Source organism: Stomoxys calcitrans, chromosome 5 (genome assembly GCF_963082655.1).
Source record: "Stomoxys calcitrans chromosome 5, idStoCalc2.1, whole genome shotgun sequence".
NCBI classification, from domain to species: Eukaryota; Metazoa; Arthropoda; class Insecta; order Diptera; family Muscidae; genus Stomoxys; species Stomoxys calcitrans.
Window position 1 is genome coordinate 1,375,636 of NC_081556.1, and position 17,625 is coordinate 1,393,260.

Genomic DNA, 17,625 nt, shown 5'->3' on the forward strand with positions numbered 1-17,625 from the left:
AACTACATGCTGTCTAAGCAATACCGTTTGGGCTGTTATCGCAGAGACCATCCAAATCATCATCTTGTGGATAGATATCCACCGCCCAGAAGCATTTAGGTAGATCTACATGATCTAGAGCGTGAGGTTCAGCGCTACAAGAGAGAAGCTCTAGATCAAGCGGCATATCAAGCAGGTCTAGACAACATTCATGCAGACACGGTAGTAGATGCGGTAAATGCCTACCCGGGTGAATGAAGTCCTTGGAGAACGACCGCCTCCCATTGCACCAGAAGAAATCGACCTTCCCCGGCAAACCAGAGTAGTTCTGGCTTAATTACGTTGCCGCAGATGCAGCAGCCTCAACTCCTATAGAGCAAGGATTGATATGTATGTCCCGATTGTAACCAGGAACCACACGATACACGTCACCTGTTTAACTGCCCGGCTAGACCCACTCGCCTCAGACCCAGATCCCTGTGGACGCACCCCATCTTAGTCGCAGAGTTCCTGGGTCTTAACACTCAACAGAATCAAGCAGACGAAAGATAGAACACAATAAACTGCTACAACAACAACAACAACCTACATCAATAGTAAGTATGTGTGGAAAATGTCATAGCTTTACGCTTTCGGCCGCTATCGTGATTTCGACAGACGGACGGATCGAGCTAGAACGACTCAGAATATCGAGACGATCAAGAATATATATACTTTATGGAGTCTTAAATCAATATTTCCAAGTGTTACAAACGGAATCACTACGTTAGTATACCACCTTCCTATGGTGGCGGGTATGAAAATACTTTGGTTGGCTATATTAGAATGAGGCAAGCACTTCTATGGTCTAGAATTGGAAAATATTTTTTATCATAATCATAAAACTATTTTGAAATCAGGGAAAATGAAATGCAAAACAAAGAAAATTATGTTGAATTTTGATTTTCATAGAAAAGCTTCGTCCAAATTCATAGAACATTTGATCTATTGATTGAGCGTATTCTATTTGCATGGCGTTTTTTTTTTAAGAGACTTTAAGCAAAAACCTTTATTGTACGGTAAAATCACAAATGGCAAGCTTCATATACAAGCTGGCAAAATAAGACATTGAATCGCAAATCAGCCATATTGGCGTTCCTCCTCAAATATACCACACCACCGCCGTGTTGGTAGACAAGGCGAATGAAGCACAGATGATTGCTTGTTATTGTTGTTATTATATCGTAGCATAAAACAAGCCATAGTTATGATCAATCGATCAATAACAAACCAATTGATAGGTGAAAATCCCAAAACGACAGCGACTTCACTGTGAAATACAACAACACAACAACAGTGAAGGCACCAAAGCCAAGCCAAGGCAACCAAGAGCAGACGGGAGTTAATAGAGTTGCAACATGATCACGAGGATCAGACGCGATTGGAGCAAGTACCACATTGGTGTGTAATGCGATCATTGATCGACAGACTCTCATCGATTGTTGGTTTTGTAGAGTGTCTGGGAGGGGAACAGACCAAAGGGAGCAGATCATTTTGCCCCTGCGGCAAAGGGGTGAGCAATGCATTGGGAAGACTCTGATTTTGCCAGACTTTCAGGCATTTCATATCGCCTGCTTGATCGTTTGCCAATGTTTTCTTGGCAGTTGTAGCCTTGCTGCGCGAAGCTTTGAGTTCTACTTGGCAGTGAGCCCACTTGAAGTGTGCAATTCGCTCTGTATTATTGGAAGATAGCGCGCGAATTGGCTTTGATCATTTTACGGTTGTTTAAAGATTTCTTTGTGCCCCAACGTCATAAGAATAGGAAACAGACAACATTTGGATGAAAATGTAAGCAAATGGGCAGCGGCAGGCAGAAGATAACTATTTCAACAGGCACAGCCAGAACGACGACAACAGCGGTACCCAGAGATGAGGTATAATAAGGAGGGAAGCCAATAGGAAAGTTACAATAGTTAAGTGACAGACTGCAAGCAAATTGTGCCAGATAATTTCTTGTGCAATCTGTTACCACAAAAATATTTGTAAAGCGACAAACACTGTCTTTCAGCTATAAGTTTTAGCTGTCATCTTTGCTTAAATTAGATAACTTTTTGGGACAAATATCATCTCTGAAGATACTCAACAGATCTCGCATGCCATTATGTGGCCTCCTTCCTTTCACAGCCATTTTTCCCATCCCAGAAGACAGTGCCAATTTATGTTCCAACTTGTCGATGGCTATGATGACTCATTTCGTTTATAAGTTATGGCCAGCAGCAAAAGCTGAGACAGAAAAAGCTGTGCTCTTTGCTTTTGGTTGGCCCATTGGAGCCTTGTTTGGGAGTTTGGGGTTGTTATTTTCTGCTCGATTTGTGTGTGCACTTGAGCACGTCGTAAGCTTGACAAATTCAAATAGCGGTCGGTCGTTCGGTCGCTTGGACTGTTGCTCGGTTGGCTGCCATAGTTTGCCTCTTCTTCTTGGCTTTTCATCATGGAATGGGGGCCACCACCATGGTTGTTTGCCTCAGTCCAGCTCGTTGTTGTTTCATCATTTGTGTATTGTTTGCATGTTGGTATGTCTGTTATTGCTTCGCGTACTTAAACACTGAGTGTTGGTTAGTTGTTTTTTGTTTCTTCTCTCTGTAATTGTTGTTGCTGGCCATTTGGCAGCATTTGCACCACATTTTCTTTCTTCAAGTCTTTGATATTTGCCGCTTCTGCGATCCGTTCATTTTTATTAATTTTATTTTATTCCATTGTTGTTTGCTGTTGTTGTTGTTGTTGTTCACTCTGTTTGTTTGTTATTTGAATTATTGCTTACATTGTAATTTCTTTTGTAATTTTCTTCTTTCTTACAATGAAATGTGAATAATTGCGTAATCCTAAACGGCTTCAATACATCGTCACAGTTTAGTATGGGATTATAGATCTAGTATAGGACATTCACAAAATCGAAGGCAAGTAAATATTGTGGGAAATTGAGAGATATTCATTATCAAGATGTACATTGTTAATAAAAAAAAGAGCATGAAATTGAAAAAATGCTGGCAGAAAATTTTGTGAACTTTTGATTCTCAAGTGCAAAATTCGTCCATGAATATTCTATTAAGGTACAGGGCAAAACTTCTCATATATCAATTAGCTCAAAGATAATGGATCTCCCTTTTATAGCCGAGTCCGAACGGCGTGCTGTAGTGCGTAGTACCTCACTTATGTCGCCAGCATTGAGGAGAAAACGACCTCCGCAGATGTTCTCGCCAACATTCAATCCCATGAGCATTTGTTTCGACTCTGTATTTTTTTTTTAATTTATTAACAATTTTTTTAAGAATTCTTTTTTTAAATTTGAAAAAATCAAAACTTTTGAAAAAATCTAAAGATTTAGCGAAGAAAATGTATGGATAGCCATAGATTTATGTTTTAATATAGAAACCATGTAATTTCCAGTTTCCAGATATCTCACTCCTACGAATTTTGAGAAAATTTTTCTTTATACCCACCACCGTAGAATGGGGGAATACCAATCTAGTCATTCCGTTTGTAACACCCACATATTCGTTAAAGACCCCATAATGTATATATATATATTCTTGATCGTCTCGACGCTCTGATTCAATCTAGCCATGTCCGTCCGTCAGTCGAAATCACGAAAGAGGACAAACACGTAAAGCTAGCTGCTTAAAATTTTGCACAGATCTAATATCAATGTAGGTCATTGGGGAAATGGGCAAATTGCAAATGGGCCATATCGGTTCACATTCAGATATAGCTCCCATATAAACCGATCTCCCGATTGGGCCAAATTGGTCCATGTTTTGATATAGCTGCCATATAGACCGATCCTGGATCTTTACTTCTTGAGGGCGCAATTCTTATCCTCTTTAGCTGAAATTTAGTGTTTTGACTTTCAACAACTGTGCCAAGTATGGTCTAAATCGGTTCAGAACCTGATATAGCTCCCATATAAACGGATTTCGGATATTGACTCCTTAAGCCGCTAGAGGGCCCAAGTATTACCCGTTTTCGCTGAAATTTAGCATCAAGTGTTTTGTTATGACTTGCAACAACAGTCAAAATCGGTTCATAACCTGATATAGCTCCTATATAAACTAATCTCCCGACTTGGCACAATGACTTCCACTTTGGTCTCCAGCAGCCAAACCAAGTATGGCCCCAATCGGTTTATAACTTGGTATAGCTCCAATAGCTTAGCAATTCTTATACATTATCCTCTGTTTGCCTATAAAGGGATATCAGGCAAAGAACTTGACAAATGCAATCCATGGTGGAGGGTATATAAGATTCGGCCCGATTAAACTTATCACGCTTTTACTTGTTCCCATACATATGTTCGCCCGATTTCGGGAAATATTGTAATAAATTGTTCATTTGTTAACCGATTCTCCCGAAATTTGCCAAGAAGGGCTTTATTATGAAATCGCTCCAGATTTAGTTATAGCTCCATATATATATAAAATTTTTGCACAACGTTTTCCTCGACGACTACCACAATAACTGTAGAGTTTAGTCGAAATCGATCTCTTTCCTTTTTGATCAGCGTAAAAATCTGAGACGATCTAGCCATGTCCATCCGTCTATCCGTCTGTCTGTTGAAATCACGCTACAGTCTTAAAAAATAGAGATATTGAGCTGAAACTTTGCAGATTCTTTTTTTGTCCACAAGCAGGCTAAGTTCCAAGATGGACTATATCGGACTATATCTTGATATAGCTCCCATATAGATCGATCCGCCGAATTAGGATCTTAGGCCCATAAAATCCACATTTATTTTCCGATTTTTCCAAAATTTGGGACAGTGAGTTGTGTTGGCCCCTTCGATAATCTTCTTAAATTTGACCCAGATCGGTCCAGATTTGGATATAGCTGCCAAATAGACCGATCCGCCGAATTAAGATCTTAGGCCCATAAAGGCCACATTCATTATCCGATTTTGCTGAAATTTGGGACAGTGAGTTGTGTTGGTTCCTTTGACATCTTTCTGCAATTTGGCCCAATCGATCCAGATTTGGATATAGCTGCCATATAGACCGATCTCTCGATTTAAGGTTTTGGGTCCATAAAAGGTGCATTTATTGTCCGATATCGCCGAAATTTTGGACAGTGAGTTAAGTTAATCCCCTCGACATACTTCTGCAATATGGCACAGATCGGTACAGATTGGGATATATCTGTTATGTAGACCGATCTCTCGATTTAAGGTTTTGGGCCCATAAACGGCGCATTATTCTCCGATGTCGCCAAAATTTGGGACAGTGATTTGTGTTAGGCCCTTCGACATTTTTCTGCAACTTAGCCCAAATCGGTCCAGATTTGGATATAGCTGGCATATAGACCGATATCTAGATTTAAAGACTTGGCGCCATAAAAGACGCATTTATTATCCAATTTCACTGAAATTTGACACAGCGACTTATGTTAGGCTTTTCGACATCCGTGTCGTATATGAATCAGATAGGTTTTTTTAGGTATAGCTACTAAAAAGACCAATATTTTGTTGTTTAGTCCAAATCGGAACATATTTCTATATAGCTGGTATGGGGCATAAGGTTTGCGTTTTTCACCGGATTTTGATGAAAGGTGGTTTACATCTATACCGGAGGTCGTTGTTTCAACAAATTGCATACCTTCACTTCATCTGCAGGTTGGCTAAGGGTCCCATTTATTTGACCTTCACCATGGAATTTGCATTTTGTGTTACTTGGCCAAAAATATGGTACCGCATGGATACATACCTAATATCCGGTACCCAGGGAGGACTGGACTGTAAAGGTGACTGCCTGATTAACCATATGTTCCTTTTATCCCCTAATTTTGGTGAAATTCTTGTTGTTGTTTTAGGAGGGTTATGCTGTACCGCTTTTGGACTCGTAATGTCTAAAACTTTTTCTAACTCTTCAAAATAAGAGACGTTTTTTAAAACTAATCAACCCAATGCCCTAAATTTAAGGTAATATGTTTGGAAAAAAATGCCAATATGATGATATCTTATAAGAGATATTTCGAAACTCTATTTCTATTCAAGATGAATGCATAACTTGAAAATCATAAATTGATTAAACAATATCCGATATTGTTACCTGTCATTTTGTGGCTGAGTACTTGTCCCCAACATGTGTGGCCCAAGGGAAAGATACTTGGCCAGCGTAGCATGATTTGTATTAATAAGCCATCAATACCATCATTAAAGACAATTACAAACAATTGGCCATTGTGAGTAACACGTTTTGTCCCCCTAATCGTACAATAAGAGCAAAAGATCCGACACAGAATCACCGAAGAGACAAAGGCAGGCCTAAACAATATCACTCTCAGTCTACTCACTGACACTTAATAATACGAAAATAATTTTCCCTAATGCACATTGTGGTATGAAATAGTGAAAGAGGGAGCAAAGTGATCATGGACCACCAACACACCGCATCAAAGGGCCCACACCGACATGTAGTAGGTTGTATGTGAGGACTTGAAATGTCATTGCAAAAGTGTCACTCCATTGACAAATAAGAATATTCGTGTGAGGGAGGGAGGGATTCACAAGATTGGATAGGCTAGGCAGGGACTCACCTACGTGCAAGTGCAGTGCCAAACACGCTCAATCACCCAATGTGAACTACAAACAAGAAAACGGAGCAATTCAATTATGTGTGCCCAGCGGGTGTCACTCTTGCCACCTACGGTCTCTATGCATTCACACATCCAGGCCAAAGTAGACTCCCTCCTGGTCCTTGTGTGTGGCTCAGCAAAAGCAAGCAGAAAAAACATAAACGAGAGAGAATGCAAGCGAGAGGGTAGATCTTCTATTGTCCTGGCTACTGCTTCTCGACAAGAGTGTTAATACACAACAACCCTGCCTTCGCTTGTCTTATCATTGAACAGTACAACAAGAAGAAGCAGAAGAAGGAAGGTCGCCACTACAAACGGATATAAAAACTATAATTGATTGTCGTCTACGACTTTATTGTCTCTTCACGTCATTATCGCACAGCACAGCAGAACGTAGATATGTACATAGACGAAGTGCGCATGCGCATATGTATGCGAGGCTGCGTCTTCTTTTCTTTCCGGCAGGATTTTCCCTATCACACATTTGTTGTTGTGCATTGTAAGTATTTGCCGGACCCTGGCAATTAATTGCTCGCATTGTCACATACAGTAGCAAATCTGTGGACATCGATATTGTTGTCTAGTGTCGTGTAGCATTGATCTGCTGTCGGGGAGTCGACTTGTGTGGGCCTTTGCAATACAAGATTTGATGCTGGCCGCTCAGTGTAATGGAGAAAGAGCCGGTCTCCGGTGTGGGCCTCCTTTCAAGAGATACTTTATCATCATCACATGCCCATTAACAACAAACTTGTTGAAATTCTATTGCCACCCCGCTTAAGACATGTCAATGATTTATGGGCCCACTGAGCAACTCCTTTTCTTTGCCACTTTTTTGTTGTGTTTGTTCGCCCATAGAATGGAATGCAAATATGTCATAGGTGTCAACCAAATTGCCATGGCTATGGCGCTTTTTTCCCCTCCAAACAATGGCAAAACTTTTAGCTTTTGTGCGCCATAGAAGACATTTCGGAAGCATTTATGGTAATTGGAGGTGGTACAAAGCAACAAAAAAAAAACAAGTTAGTTTGGGATTGTCTAGCCGGCAGATAGTGTGTAGGTGCTTTGTATTGGGTAACATGCTTTAAGTATTTCTTTATTTTTGAAAAAACGGTCTTTGTATTTGTGTTGATATGAATAAATTTTTTTGATTTAAATTCGGAATTGTAAATCACAGTTGCAAGATCGTTAGCATTTAAATCTAGAGCAAATTTCAATAAGTGTGTAGTTTTTTTTAAATTCTTCAAGCCTATAGCTATCAGAAAAGTTTCTGTGGTTGTCTGGACAACTACTTTTGTGAAGTTGGATCGTAGCTCCACCACTAAAATTATTGGTAACTCTGCAGTTAACTATATTTTGTAAAACACTGAGACATTTCGAAAAGTTTCCATAATCTAGTGGGTGTCCATTCATAGGCTTTTATACATACTGAAAACATATTTTCTCAAAAATAAGACAACTATCAATAACAATATTGCTTTAAATAATTCCTCACCACAATGGCAATATATTTTCTACAAAACTCATGAAAACAATCGCTACCGTCTTAATAACATTAGTGATTAAGCTCAATCAACGCTCTTGAGATAATTAACGCAAGGAATATATAAAGAAATCCATTGTGTTATAACAGTTCATATTTTGTATAGTGGTTTATATTCCCGAATAACAGTTTTATTATTGTATAACAGTTTATATTTGTGTTTAACAGTTTATATATATTTGTATAACAGTTTATATTCTTGTGTATAACTTTTTTTGCTCTCATATATTTAATATTAGACATTGGTTTCATATGAATGACTTCAATTTGTGACTCTATCCGCTTTCAATTCCTAACACCATAAAATGATGATGTTATACTTGTATAACAGTTTCGAAATAATTGTGATAAATGTTATTCAATGTACGATCGATCCGAGAAACGAACATCGATTCAGATCATTACTTTGTGGCAGCAAAGATACGCACCCGTCTAAACGTACGATGTAACCATGTATGGAAGCTGAACGTTGGAAAGCTGCCAGTGCAATATATCCGTGCTTCAGTGGATAGTTCCAATTGCTTGAAGAAAGCACTTTTTTTTTCAATGATAAAGAGGTGCAACGCCCTTGATAAAGCGAAGCAATGTCCTCTTTATGGAATATAGTACTTGAGAACGAATCCTCCAAGGAAACCACAAGGTACTGACGAATCTTTAAAAATGATACGGAAGCAAGAAATGAGACAAAGCAACCGTACCGTCGAAAGCAACCGGCCAAGTAGAGAAGATTTATCGGAAGAACAGAGAGAAGAAAAACATCCATTTCTCAACAAATGGAAAGACCAGAGTGTAAGAGTCAGAATGAAGCTAAACGAGGGCTTTTTCAGCCAAATCCTCCTGCAAACAATTTCTCAGCTTTCGGTAACACAAACAATGCTTTATGCCGATATATAATGTATACCACTAGTGATCATAACTAGTGTAAAGAACAACAAGTTAGCAGCAACCGTTGAGTTGCTAGCAGAAAAATTTAAGATCGAAGACGACACGATGATTAGGCGTTTGCATCTGTATGCTCAGTATGCGCATACCCCATTCTTGAAGTTTCAGCCTAATATAACCCATAAACAAGAAATGAAGCATGAGAGTATATGGAAAATACAGAAGAATAAGTCTACTTCCAATCGCACAACAACCAATCTCATGGCAGCCGGTTGTACGTATCGAATTGACCCGATGGAGTTCTTCATCGGCAAGGACTGCCGCCTTAGTGTATAACACACTGCTACAACAACAAGAACAACTTCCCATCGCAAATAAAAGACTGGATCTAAAGTCAGCGAGATAATTACACCTTATAAATGCGACCATAGACCTGTTAATGTCCCATATGATTGAACTTAAAACTTGAATCGGACAGTTCTCTCAAACTTGAATCGGACAGCTCTCATCGTCCCTGTTCCTCAATGCATTATAGACGCTCTACAAAGGAAGTTTAAAATAGCAGGGTATCTTTTAAGGATAATCAAGAGCTACATTAGAGATAGAGCTTTGGTTTACGACATGAGTTCTGGAACGAAGAGGTTACAGATAACGTCAGGATCAGCTCAAGGGTCCATCCTGGGCCCGGACCTATGGAACATCAGCTACGATTACATCCCAAGGTTGGAATTGCCTGGCGATACCTTCCTCGAAAGCTACACCGACGAAGTTGCGGCAGTCATACTGGCGAGAAATACGGAAGACATACAGCGTTAGCTAACGCAGGTCATGATCCGCTCGAGGAACTGGCTACAAGAACGCGCACTTGAGTTGAGCCACATGGACAATCACCCTGGAAATAGGCATGTCAGTTGACAACCTTCTCATCACGACAAGGAAGGCGGTAAATTCAACTGGATTCCAAACTGACGTTCGGAGCACTCCTTTTAGCCTCTACAAAGATGAAGAACACCACGACGACGCTGAGCATACTTTCTACCACCGCATACGATGCGAGGAACCAAGCGCAACTCTTGAAGACCTGATAGGGTCGATAACTGCAGAAAATGTTGTAGACAAAATGATCAGAAGTATTGACAACTGGATCGCAGTAGCAAGATACTGCGAAGACGTCCTAAGATGAAAGAAGACTGATCTCGACCCAAGCAATGAAATGGACAAAGGTGTAAGAACCGATTTGAGAGCCATTTCCAAGTAATGCGAAAGCGGTGCCGAGGTGGATTTGACTCTCAGGGACGATAAAGTTTGATTTTAGTCGGTAAGGCTAATTGTGAGCCCGATATAGCACAAAGGTGACGACCCATGTGCATGCAGCAAAGCATTTTCCGATCTTAACCCAAAATAAAATAAAAAAAAATATATGAGCTCATCTTGACTTCAGACGACAACAGTTAACCCTTTTACTCCTACTGAAGCAAAATACATACCTGCGTAATGATATAATTCTTATCATTTGCACAAAAAATAAAAATTTTTAGAAAATATATGCTTGCATAACAGTTTCCTTATAATTGAATATCCTAGAGTATTCAGATTTTTGGAATAACTATTATTCAATGATATTAGCCTTCATTCAGTTTCTGTACTACCCTTCATTGTAAAAAGCCGCTTTATTTCTAATTTACGAAAATATATTCTTGTATAACAGTAGAACAATTTACATATACATATATGATACTAGAATTATACCAAAAAACATTGATTTTGATTCTTTCTCCTTTTGCATATCATTTACAAAAGTTTCATTAATTTCTATTTTCAGAAAATTCATTCTTGTAAAGCAGTATAACAGTTTCCATATAATTGAGATAAGTGTTATGCAACGACAAAATCCGTAATGCCATCGTTTTTGAAGCCCAAAAAGATTATTGCTGTTAGATTTACTTGTATAACAGTTTGCACATAATTGGGATAACTGTTATACCATGTAGCTGATTGTTCCATTCCATTTTTAAATATATTAAAAATATTTATTCTGAACTTTAAAATTTTGGGAATTGTATAATTAAATTTCCTCGCGTGTCACTATCCAGATATTCTTGTATAACAGTAGAACAATTTACAGATATATTGTATTACAATTAAACAAAAACATTTTCTTTTGATCCTTTCTTCTTTGCATAGTATTTTCAATAGTTTCATTTATTTCTATTTTACGAAAATTCATTCTTGTATAGCAGTATAACAGTTTCCATGTAGTTGAGGTAGCTGTTACATACAAAACGAACAAAATTCTTGTTACTTGTGTTTTTGAAGCCCAAACAGAGTAGCGCAGAGGTTAGCATGTCCGCCTGGGTTTGTATCAAGGCAAGAGCATCAGAACTTCTCCGCAAAGAGTTGTCGCACTGCGACACACCGTTCGGACTCGGCTTTTAAAAGGAGGCCCTTATCATTGAGTTTAAAACTTGCATCGGACAGCACTCGTGAAATTTTTTGAGTCAATTTAAGCATGTCATAGTGAATATTAGGTAATATTGAAATATGGAGGCCATACACTAGATATACCATTTGTAATTTAGCAGTTTTCTGAAGTAATAAAAAGTACGTCTTCAGGATGAACTAAAAACTCATTTATACCCAATCTCAGCTAAACCATCTACATTTGGAATAGTGATTATAACAGACAGACAATAGAGTTGGGTTAAACCTTTCCCATTCATTAGAGATCTTTATAAACAAACTCTGTTAGAGAGGGAGAAATATTCTGTACTTTTCCGAATAACTACACATTTGAATTTGGTTCACATTTCACTTCACCTCCAACATTCAATTTAAATGTTCCCAAAAACACATCCCATACCATCTGTGTGTTAAAAGAAAATGCACATGTCATTTGATTTTCAAATAATTTTTCTTGAATGTATTTTTCAAAAAACAAAAACGATCAAAACTTATCTTAGATAGGACTACAAATTAAAAACTTAACATATCTACAACAGTCTCAAAACTCATTGGGCAGTTGGGTGTTGGGTGGTGGGGAAGGGGGGGTTGGGGGATAAATAACAGATGATAATACCAAATATCTACCATCATCATCTGCCATGGATCATGGATATGCTTATATTAGATAGAGAAAGAGAGGCAATTCTTATATTTAAATAATTACAAAGTTGTGTTTTTCTTCCAAACGAACAATAGAATATCTCAAGTCAAACAGATCATAAAGATAACCTAAGAAAATCTGAATAAATTATCGCCGATAAAACGAGAAATTGTTTGATTATTGAAAGCGCTATTAACGCCAAATAAATGGGCTCGATATGTAAATTGGCGGCTTTGATGTGATAAGCGAGCGAAGGTGTACTAGGGAGAACGCACGTGTGTGTCTCTGTGCGATTAGAAGCCAAAGTAGGGATAGGTTGCTGCAGCAGTGGCGGCGGTGGCAGCAGGTTTGGTGTCAACCATGCTGGCGTGATAAGAGTTCATGGGATTGCCAGTGGCCGAGGGAGCGAAGAAGGAGCTAGAGAAGTTGTAAGAGTCCCATGATGAGGGATGATGATGTGATGTTGCCGAAGCTGCGGCAGAGGCGAACTGGGAACGCAGCTGTTCAGCTGGTGAGGCACCAAAAGCAGCTGAGGCCGACACTGAGGGATAAGCCGCCGATGATGAGGTGTAGGCAGCACTTGAAGATTGTCCAATAGCTGATTGACCATAGGAAGTGGAGTTCATGTAGTTCTGGTTGGCACTGGCGGAGGTGACGGCAGTTTGAGTTGGCTGATGGTTAGGGGATAGCGAGGCGGAGCTGTAGCCCGAAGAACTGTGGGGTGACATGGAGGGCGCCGATCCCGTTGAGTGGGCATAGGTGTGATTTTGTTCAAAGCTAGTGGCTGGTGTCTGTTGAGCTGCTCCCAGTGAGGGCCAGCTTGAGGTCTGGCTGTACAAACCCATATTGTGAGAGTGAGTCAAGGCTGAAGCGGTGGACATGTGATGGGCTGCAGCAGGATATTGGGCAGCACTAGAGGCAGCAAAGGACGATGAAGGAGCACTGAAGCTGCTGACCTGCTGGGTGTTAAGCTGTTTGCGTAGACGAGCACGGCGGTTTGAGAACCACACTTGGACGCGTGCCTCGGTGAGTCCTGTGGATTGGGCCAATTCTTCTCTGGTATAGACATCTGGGTACTGGGTGCGGGCAAACACACGTTCCAAAGCATCAACCTGCTCATTGTTGAAGGTGGTGCGGGAACGGCGTTGTTTACGCTTCAATTCTACTCCAGGTTCGGCATCATCCTCGCTGTCATCTCCCGAATGGCCTGATAAGGGTCCCAAAATGCCATCGATGGAGTGGCCATTGGGGCCAGACTCACTCATGGATCCTCCACGCAATAAACGACTGATAGAGCTGACCGAAGGGGCTGAATTCTTGTCACACATGCCTGATTCGATGAGCTTGGCACGAATCTCCCAACTGAAGATGCCGGGGTTTTCCTGTTTCATTTCCTCGATTTTGGCCTCAATGTCGGGAGTGGCCACACGTGGCTTGCTGCCTCCAATAACGCCGGGGCGTATGGAGCCAGTCTCCTGGTAACGATTCAGAATCTTTGAAACGCAACCATGTGAGACGCGAAGCTGGCGAGAGATGACACAAGGCCTGACACCGGCAGCAGCCATTTCGACAATTTGTCTGCGAATATGATTTGGCAAGGGACGGCCATTAATGAAGACACCGCCCAATTGATTGACACGACCTTGTCCTGAAACAGATAAGAATGAGATTTAAATTAATTTTAATTTTCAAGGGATTTTCCTAAGACGGATTACACAGCTCTCAAGGAAAAACATGATTGCTCTATTTTCTCGATTGAGCACACAAAGGCAAGGCAAGACCCGTTGAAGACAAAGGACACACACACTCAACTTCTTCGTTTGCAATGACAATGGGATCTGGCCTATTTCGAAAACGTTTAGCAACAATTAACTTTTGTTCGGAATACACCAAAGCCCTGGACAATGCAAATCAACATAGGGATAAGCTGCCCATGCAAATTTATGCAATTTTCATATTTTTGGCTTCGTTTTCTTCTTGTTTTGTGTGTGTTTGGGTAAATCAATCTTTGTGGATGGGATTTAAGGGAATTATATGCTGAGCCTAAAAAAATGGAAGGCGTAGAATGGAATGGAAGATCGAACTGCGAAGATCGATACTTTTTTTAATTTAAATTTAAAAGAAGAAGTGTCTTCACCATCCCCAAGCTAAGCACAAACAAAAATCACTCCAGCTGTGCCAGTTAATCATGCAAGAAAAGAAGCGCTTACACACACACACACGCACGAGTTCAAAAGAGAACATCAAACGAAGAAAGTTTAGTGATCCTCAGTGAAGATCAAAGCTTGTGCCGATCGCGCCATAACGTCTGGCCCAACCAAGCCAGCAAGAAGCAGACAATCGATGCGGCTGCTGCTGCTGCTGTTGGTGCTGGCAAAGAATGAGTCTCAAACTCAGCCACTGAGGCTGGCTGCATGTGCTGATGACAGTGGTGATCAGTGATCACTGCTATCAATGTTGGCAGTAAAGGAGAATTGGGCTCTGGGCCGTGTATGTGTAAGTGTAAGTGGAGCCCCAACGTTGAACGTACGAACGAACTTGGTGATTATGATCAGCTTAGTGTTGCTGTTTTGTGATCTACTGAAGATGATGATGAAAGATTGGGTAAAATATTTTCGCCTTCGTCTACACCCCCGATATTGATCACAGAAAAAAAAAGACCAACTTTTCTGTTTCTTTTTTGTTTATGTTAAGTGTGTGCGTACTTTGAGGAATTCCAAACATGAGTATGACCATGCTTTTTCTGTTCTTAGCTTTAAAAGTTTTCACTTTGCCTCTGTGTATCCATATAAAAACTAGGTATTTTCAGTTGATATTTACCTTGAAAGGGATATCCAGCGAAATATGGAGTCATGGTTAAAGCTGAGACAGCCATTTACGTTGCTGTTATTTTTTGTTTTTGGTGTATCCACAATATTTGGCACTTGACTTGTTGCACTGATTGATTAAAACTTTGATTTTTTCTACTAAGCGGTTTTTTGTTTTGTTTCTGGTAATTTCTTTAATCAATAGAAAATATGTTTATTTTTTCTTTTTTTTTTTTGGAGTCGTATCTTAAAGAGAAGCGATTTTTTCTTAGAGATGTGACTTGTCCGGTTGTCTGGTTGATACTGATTTTGAAATGGTCACTGCTCGCAGTAAAACCAATCTCTGAGATTCTCTCTCTGCCCAAGCAACAATGACCACCACAAAAGTCAACAATAAACAATAGTCGAATGAAAAACACACACTCTCAGTACACGTTGCCGGCTGGCCCAGAAGAGCAAAAGAGACAACTATAGTCGATGTAGTGATCTTTGCCTAGAACACCCACAGAGCCCTCTCTATTTTTGCTGCCTCTTGCTTTTGAACGAATGAAAGAGAACTGCAAATCACAAAACAATGGCTGCCTGTCGGTAAGGCCATCTCTTTCGCTCCACTATTCACCCAGAATGTTGTTGTTGTCCCCTTGTGCAACACTTCAAAAGGATGAACCATCCCCTTTATTCACACTTCGTTAATGCTGCATGCAGCAATCACTCCATAGTTAGCAAGCCAACAAACAAGCCCATATGTATGCATGGAGGTATGGAGTTGTTGCATGCATGTGTGTGGGTACTTGCTGTCATTGGAGTACCTTGTTGGCGAAAATGGCTCTTTCATTAATTTTTCATAGTTATTTAACATTTCGTTTTGAAGTACTGACCCTTGCCGACAATTGCTTTGATTTAATTTTCTTTTCACATCCATTTGCCGTCACAGCATTCCTTCCCCGCTGCTGGTCGTGAGTTATAAGTTGAAAATGTGGCCAAAGGACCAGCCAAGAATTTCTGATGATTCAGTATTGGCTTTTATGACAACTTACGAGTGTGCAGTTTGACTTGCCAACATCAGAACTTGTTGTTGAAATTCTTGTGATTTCTGGAAAACTTCAAGCCATATTGTAGATGGCTTGTGACTGATAGTTAAAAAGGTTGGTCTTAGCGTTTTATCTTTCACTTTTCTTCCTTTCGAAACGCTGTAGATGTAGAAATTCCAATGAGAGTTTAAAATGCAGACATTTAAATTTTGTAATGAGTAATGTAATGAGCTACAAAATTCTTAGGAACATTGTTATGGGAAAATTCACTTTTTACTTAAGAATTTTCCTGTAATTTTGTTGTATTGTATCGGCTATAGGTCCATTAAAACACAAATATTTAAGGTTTTTTTCTTTTATTTTTCTCCAATATTTCGGTAGACTCCGTCTACCATTTTCAAGGCTAGTTGTATTTAAATAAAAAAACAGAAAAACACAAATTTTAGTAAAAACGAATCACACAATAAAAACAGAAAAACAATAATTTTTAAGAAACTTTAATTCCTATTACATTTAATGAGTTGTTACACGAACTATTGTCTGTTGGCAACTAAATGTTCTCTTCTGCTGTGCTTGTTGACTGTGTGGCGGTATACCTTCGCGCAGCTTTCTATATCTTTCTTGAAATTCATTCTCTCGTCAGGCGGTAAGTCGATGATATGCAACATCTCGAGAGTGAATCTTCGTCTGTAATTGTTCTCTTGAGCTAAGATGTCCACATCGTTGAGGTTTGGCTTATGACCAGTCAATGCACAGTGGGCTGCTAGTGCAGTTTTCTGCTCGATTGGTCTATTATTGGCTTTTTGGTCAGATTTATGTGCAGATAACCTAGTTTTCAATTTCGTCATGGTAGTGCCAATATATGCCATCGGGCATATATTGGACTTGTCGCCGTTGCATCTAATTTTATATACCACGTTTGATTTCTCCTCATTTTTAATTTTACATTTTGTCTTGCTGAATAATTCATTCACAGTTTTGCCTGTTTTTAATGCGAGATGGTATTTGTCCTTGTCGTATAGATTTGATTTGCCAAATCTTTCGGAGAATCCTTGTATGTATGTTAGCGATTTATAAATTTTTCCTTTTGTAGGCTGCTCTACGTCTATGATTTTTCCAAGACGTTCCTTGGCCTTGCCTAATAGTGAATTAATTGTCCAATTAGGGAAGTCGTTGGCTCTAAGAATTGCCTTTATTTTCCTCTCATTGTCAGGATGAAAGTCTGGATCACTAATGCTAAATACTCTTCTTATAAAATTCGTTGCTGTGTTTGTTATTACTCTCTTGTGGTGTTTAGAGTAAAAATTGATTAATCCAAGCTAATACCAAAGCTGGAGGATTTTGCCGATATACCCTAAAGCGTTGGGCTGTACATGCCACGATTGGATAGGAAAACGTAAGCGAACACTATGAACAAAATTTCAGCTTCATCGGATAAAAATTGAGGCTTCCAGGGGCTGGAGATGTCAAATCAGCAGGTCAGTTTATATAGGTGGTATATCAGGTTATACACCGATTTGGATCATACTTGTCACGATTGTTGGAAGTCATAACAGAAATGTCAGCTCAATCGGATAACAACTGCGACATTTAGGGGCTCAAATGTCAAATTGGGAGATCGGTTTATTTGGGAGCTATATCAGATTATAGACTGATTCAGACCATACTTGGTTAATAATT

General features: G+C 39.6%; 1 protein-coding gene across 1 annotated transcript; it reads right to left on the minus strand.

Moving 5' to 3' along the window:
* Positions 1-11,896: 11,896 nt before the first annotated feature.
* Positions 11,897-15,203, minus strand: LOC106082345 (protein gooseberry). The gene is made up of 2 exons (XM_013244793.2): positions 14,928-15,203; positions 11,897-13,755 (listed from the first exon to the last, which is right to left on the minus strand). Exons 1-2 carry the CDS (start codon positions 14,980-14,982, stop codon positions 12,401-12,403), a joined length of 1,410 nt encoding a protein of 469 aa, XP_013100247.1. The 5' UTR covers positions 14,983-15,203; the 3' UTR covers positions 11,897-12,400.
* Positions 15,204-17,625: the final 2,422 nt, after the last annotated feature.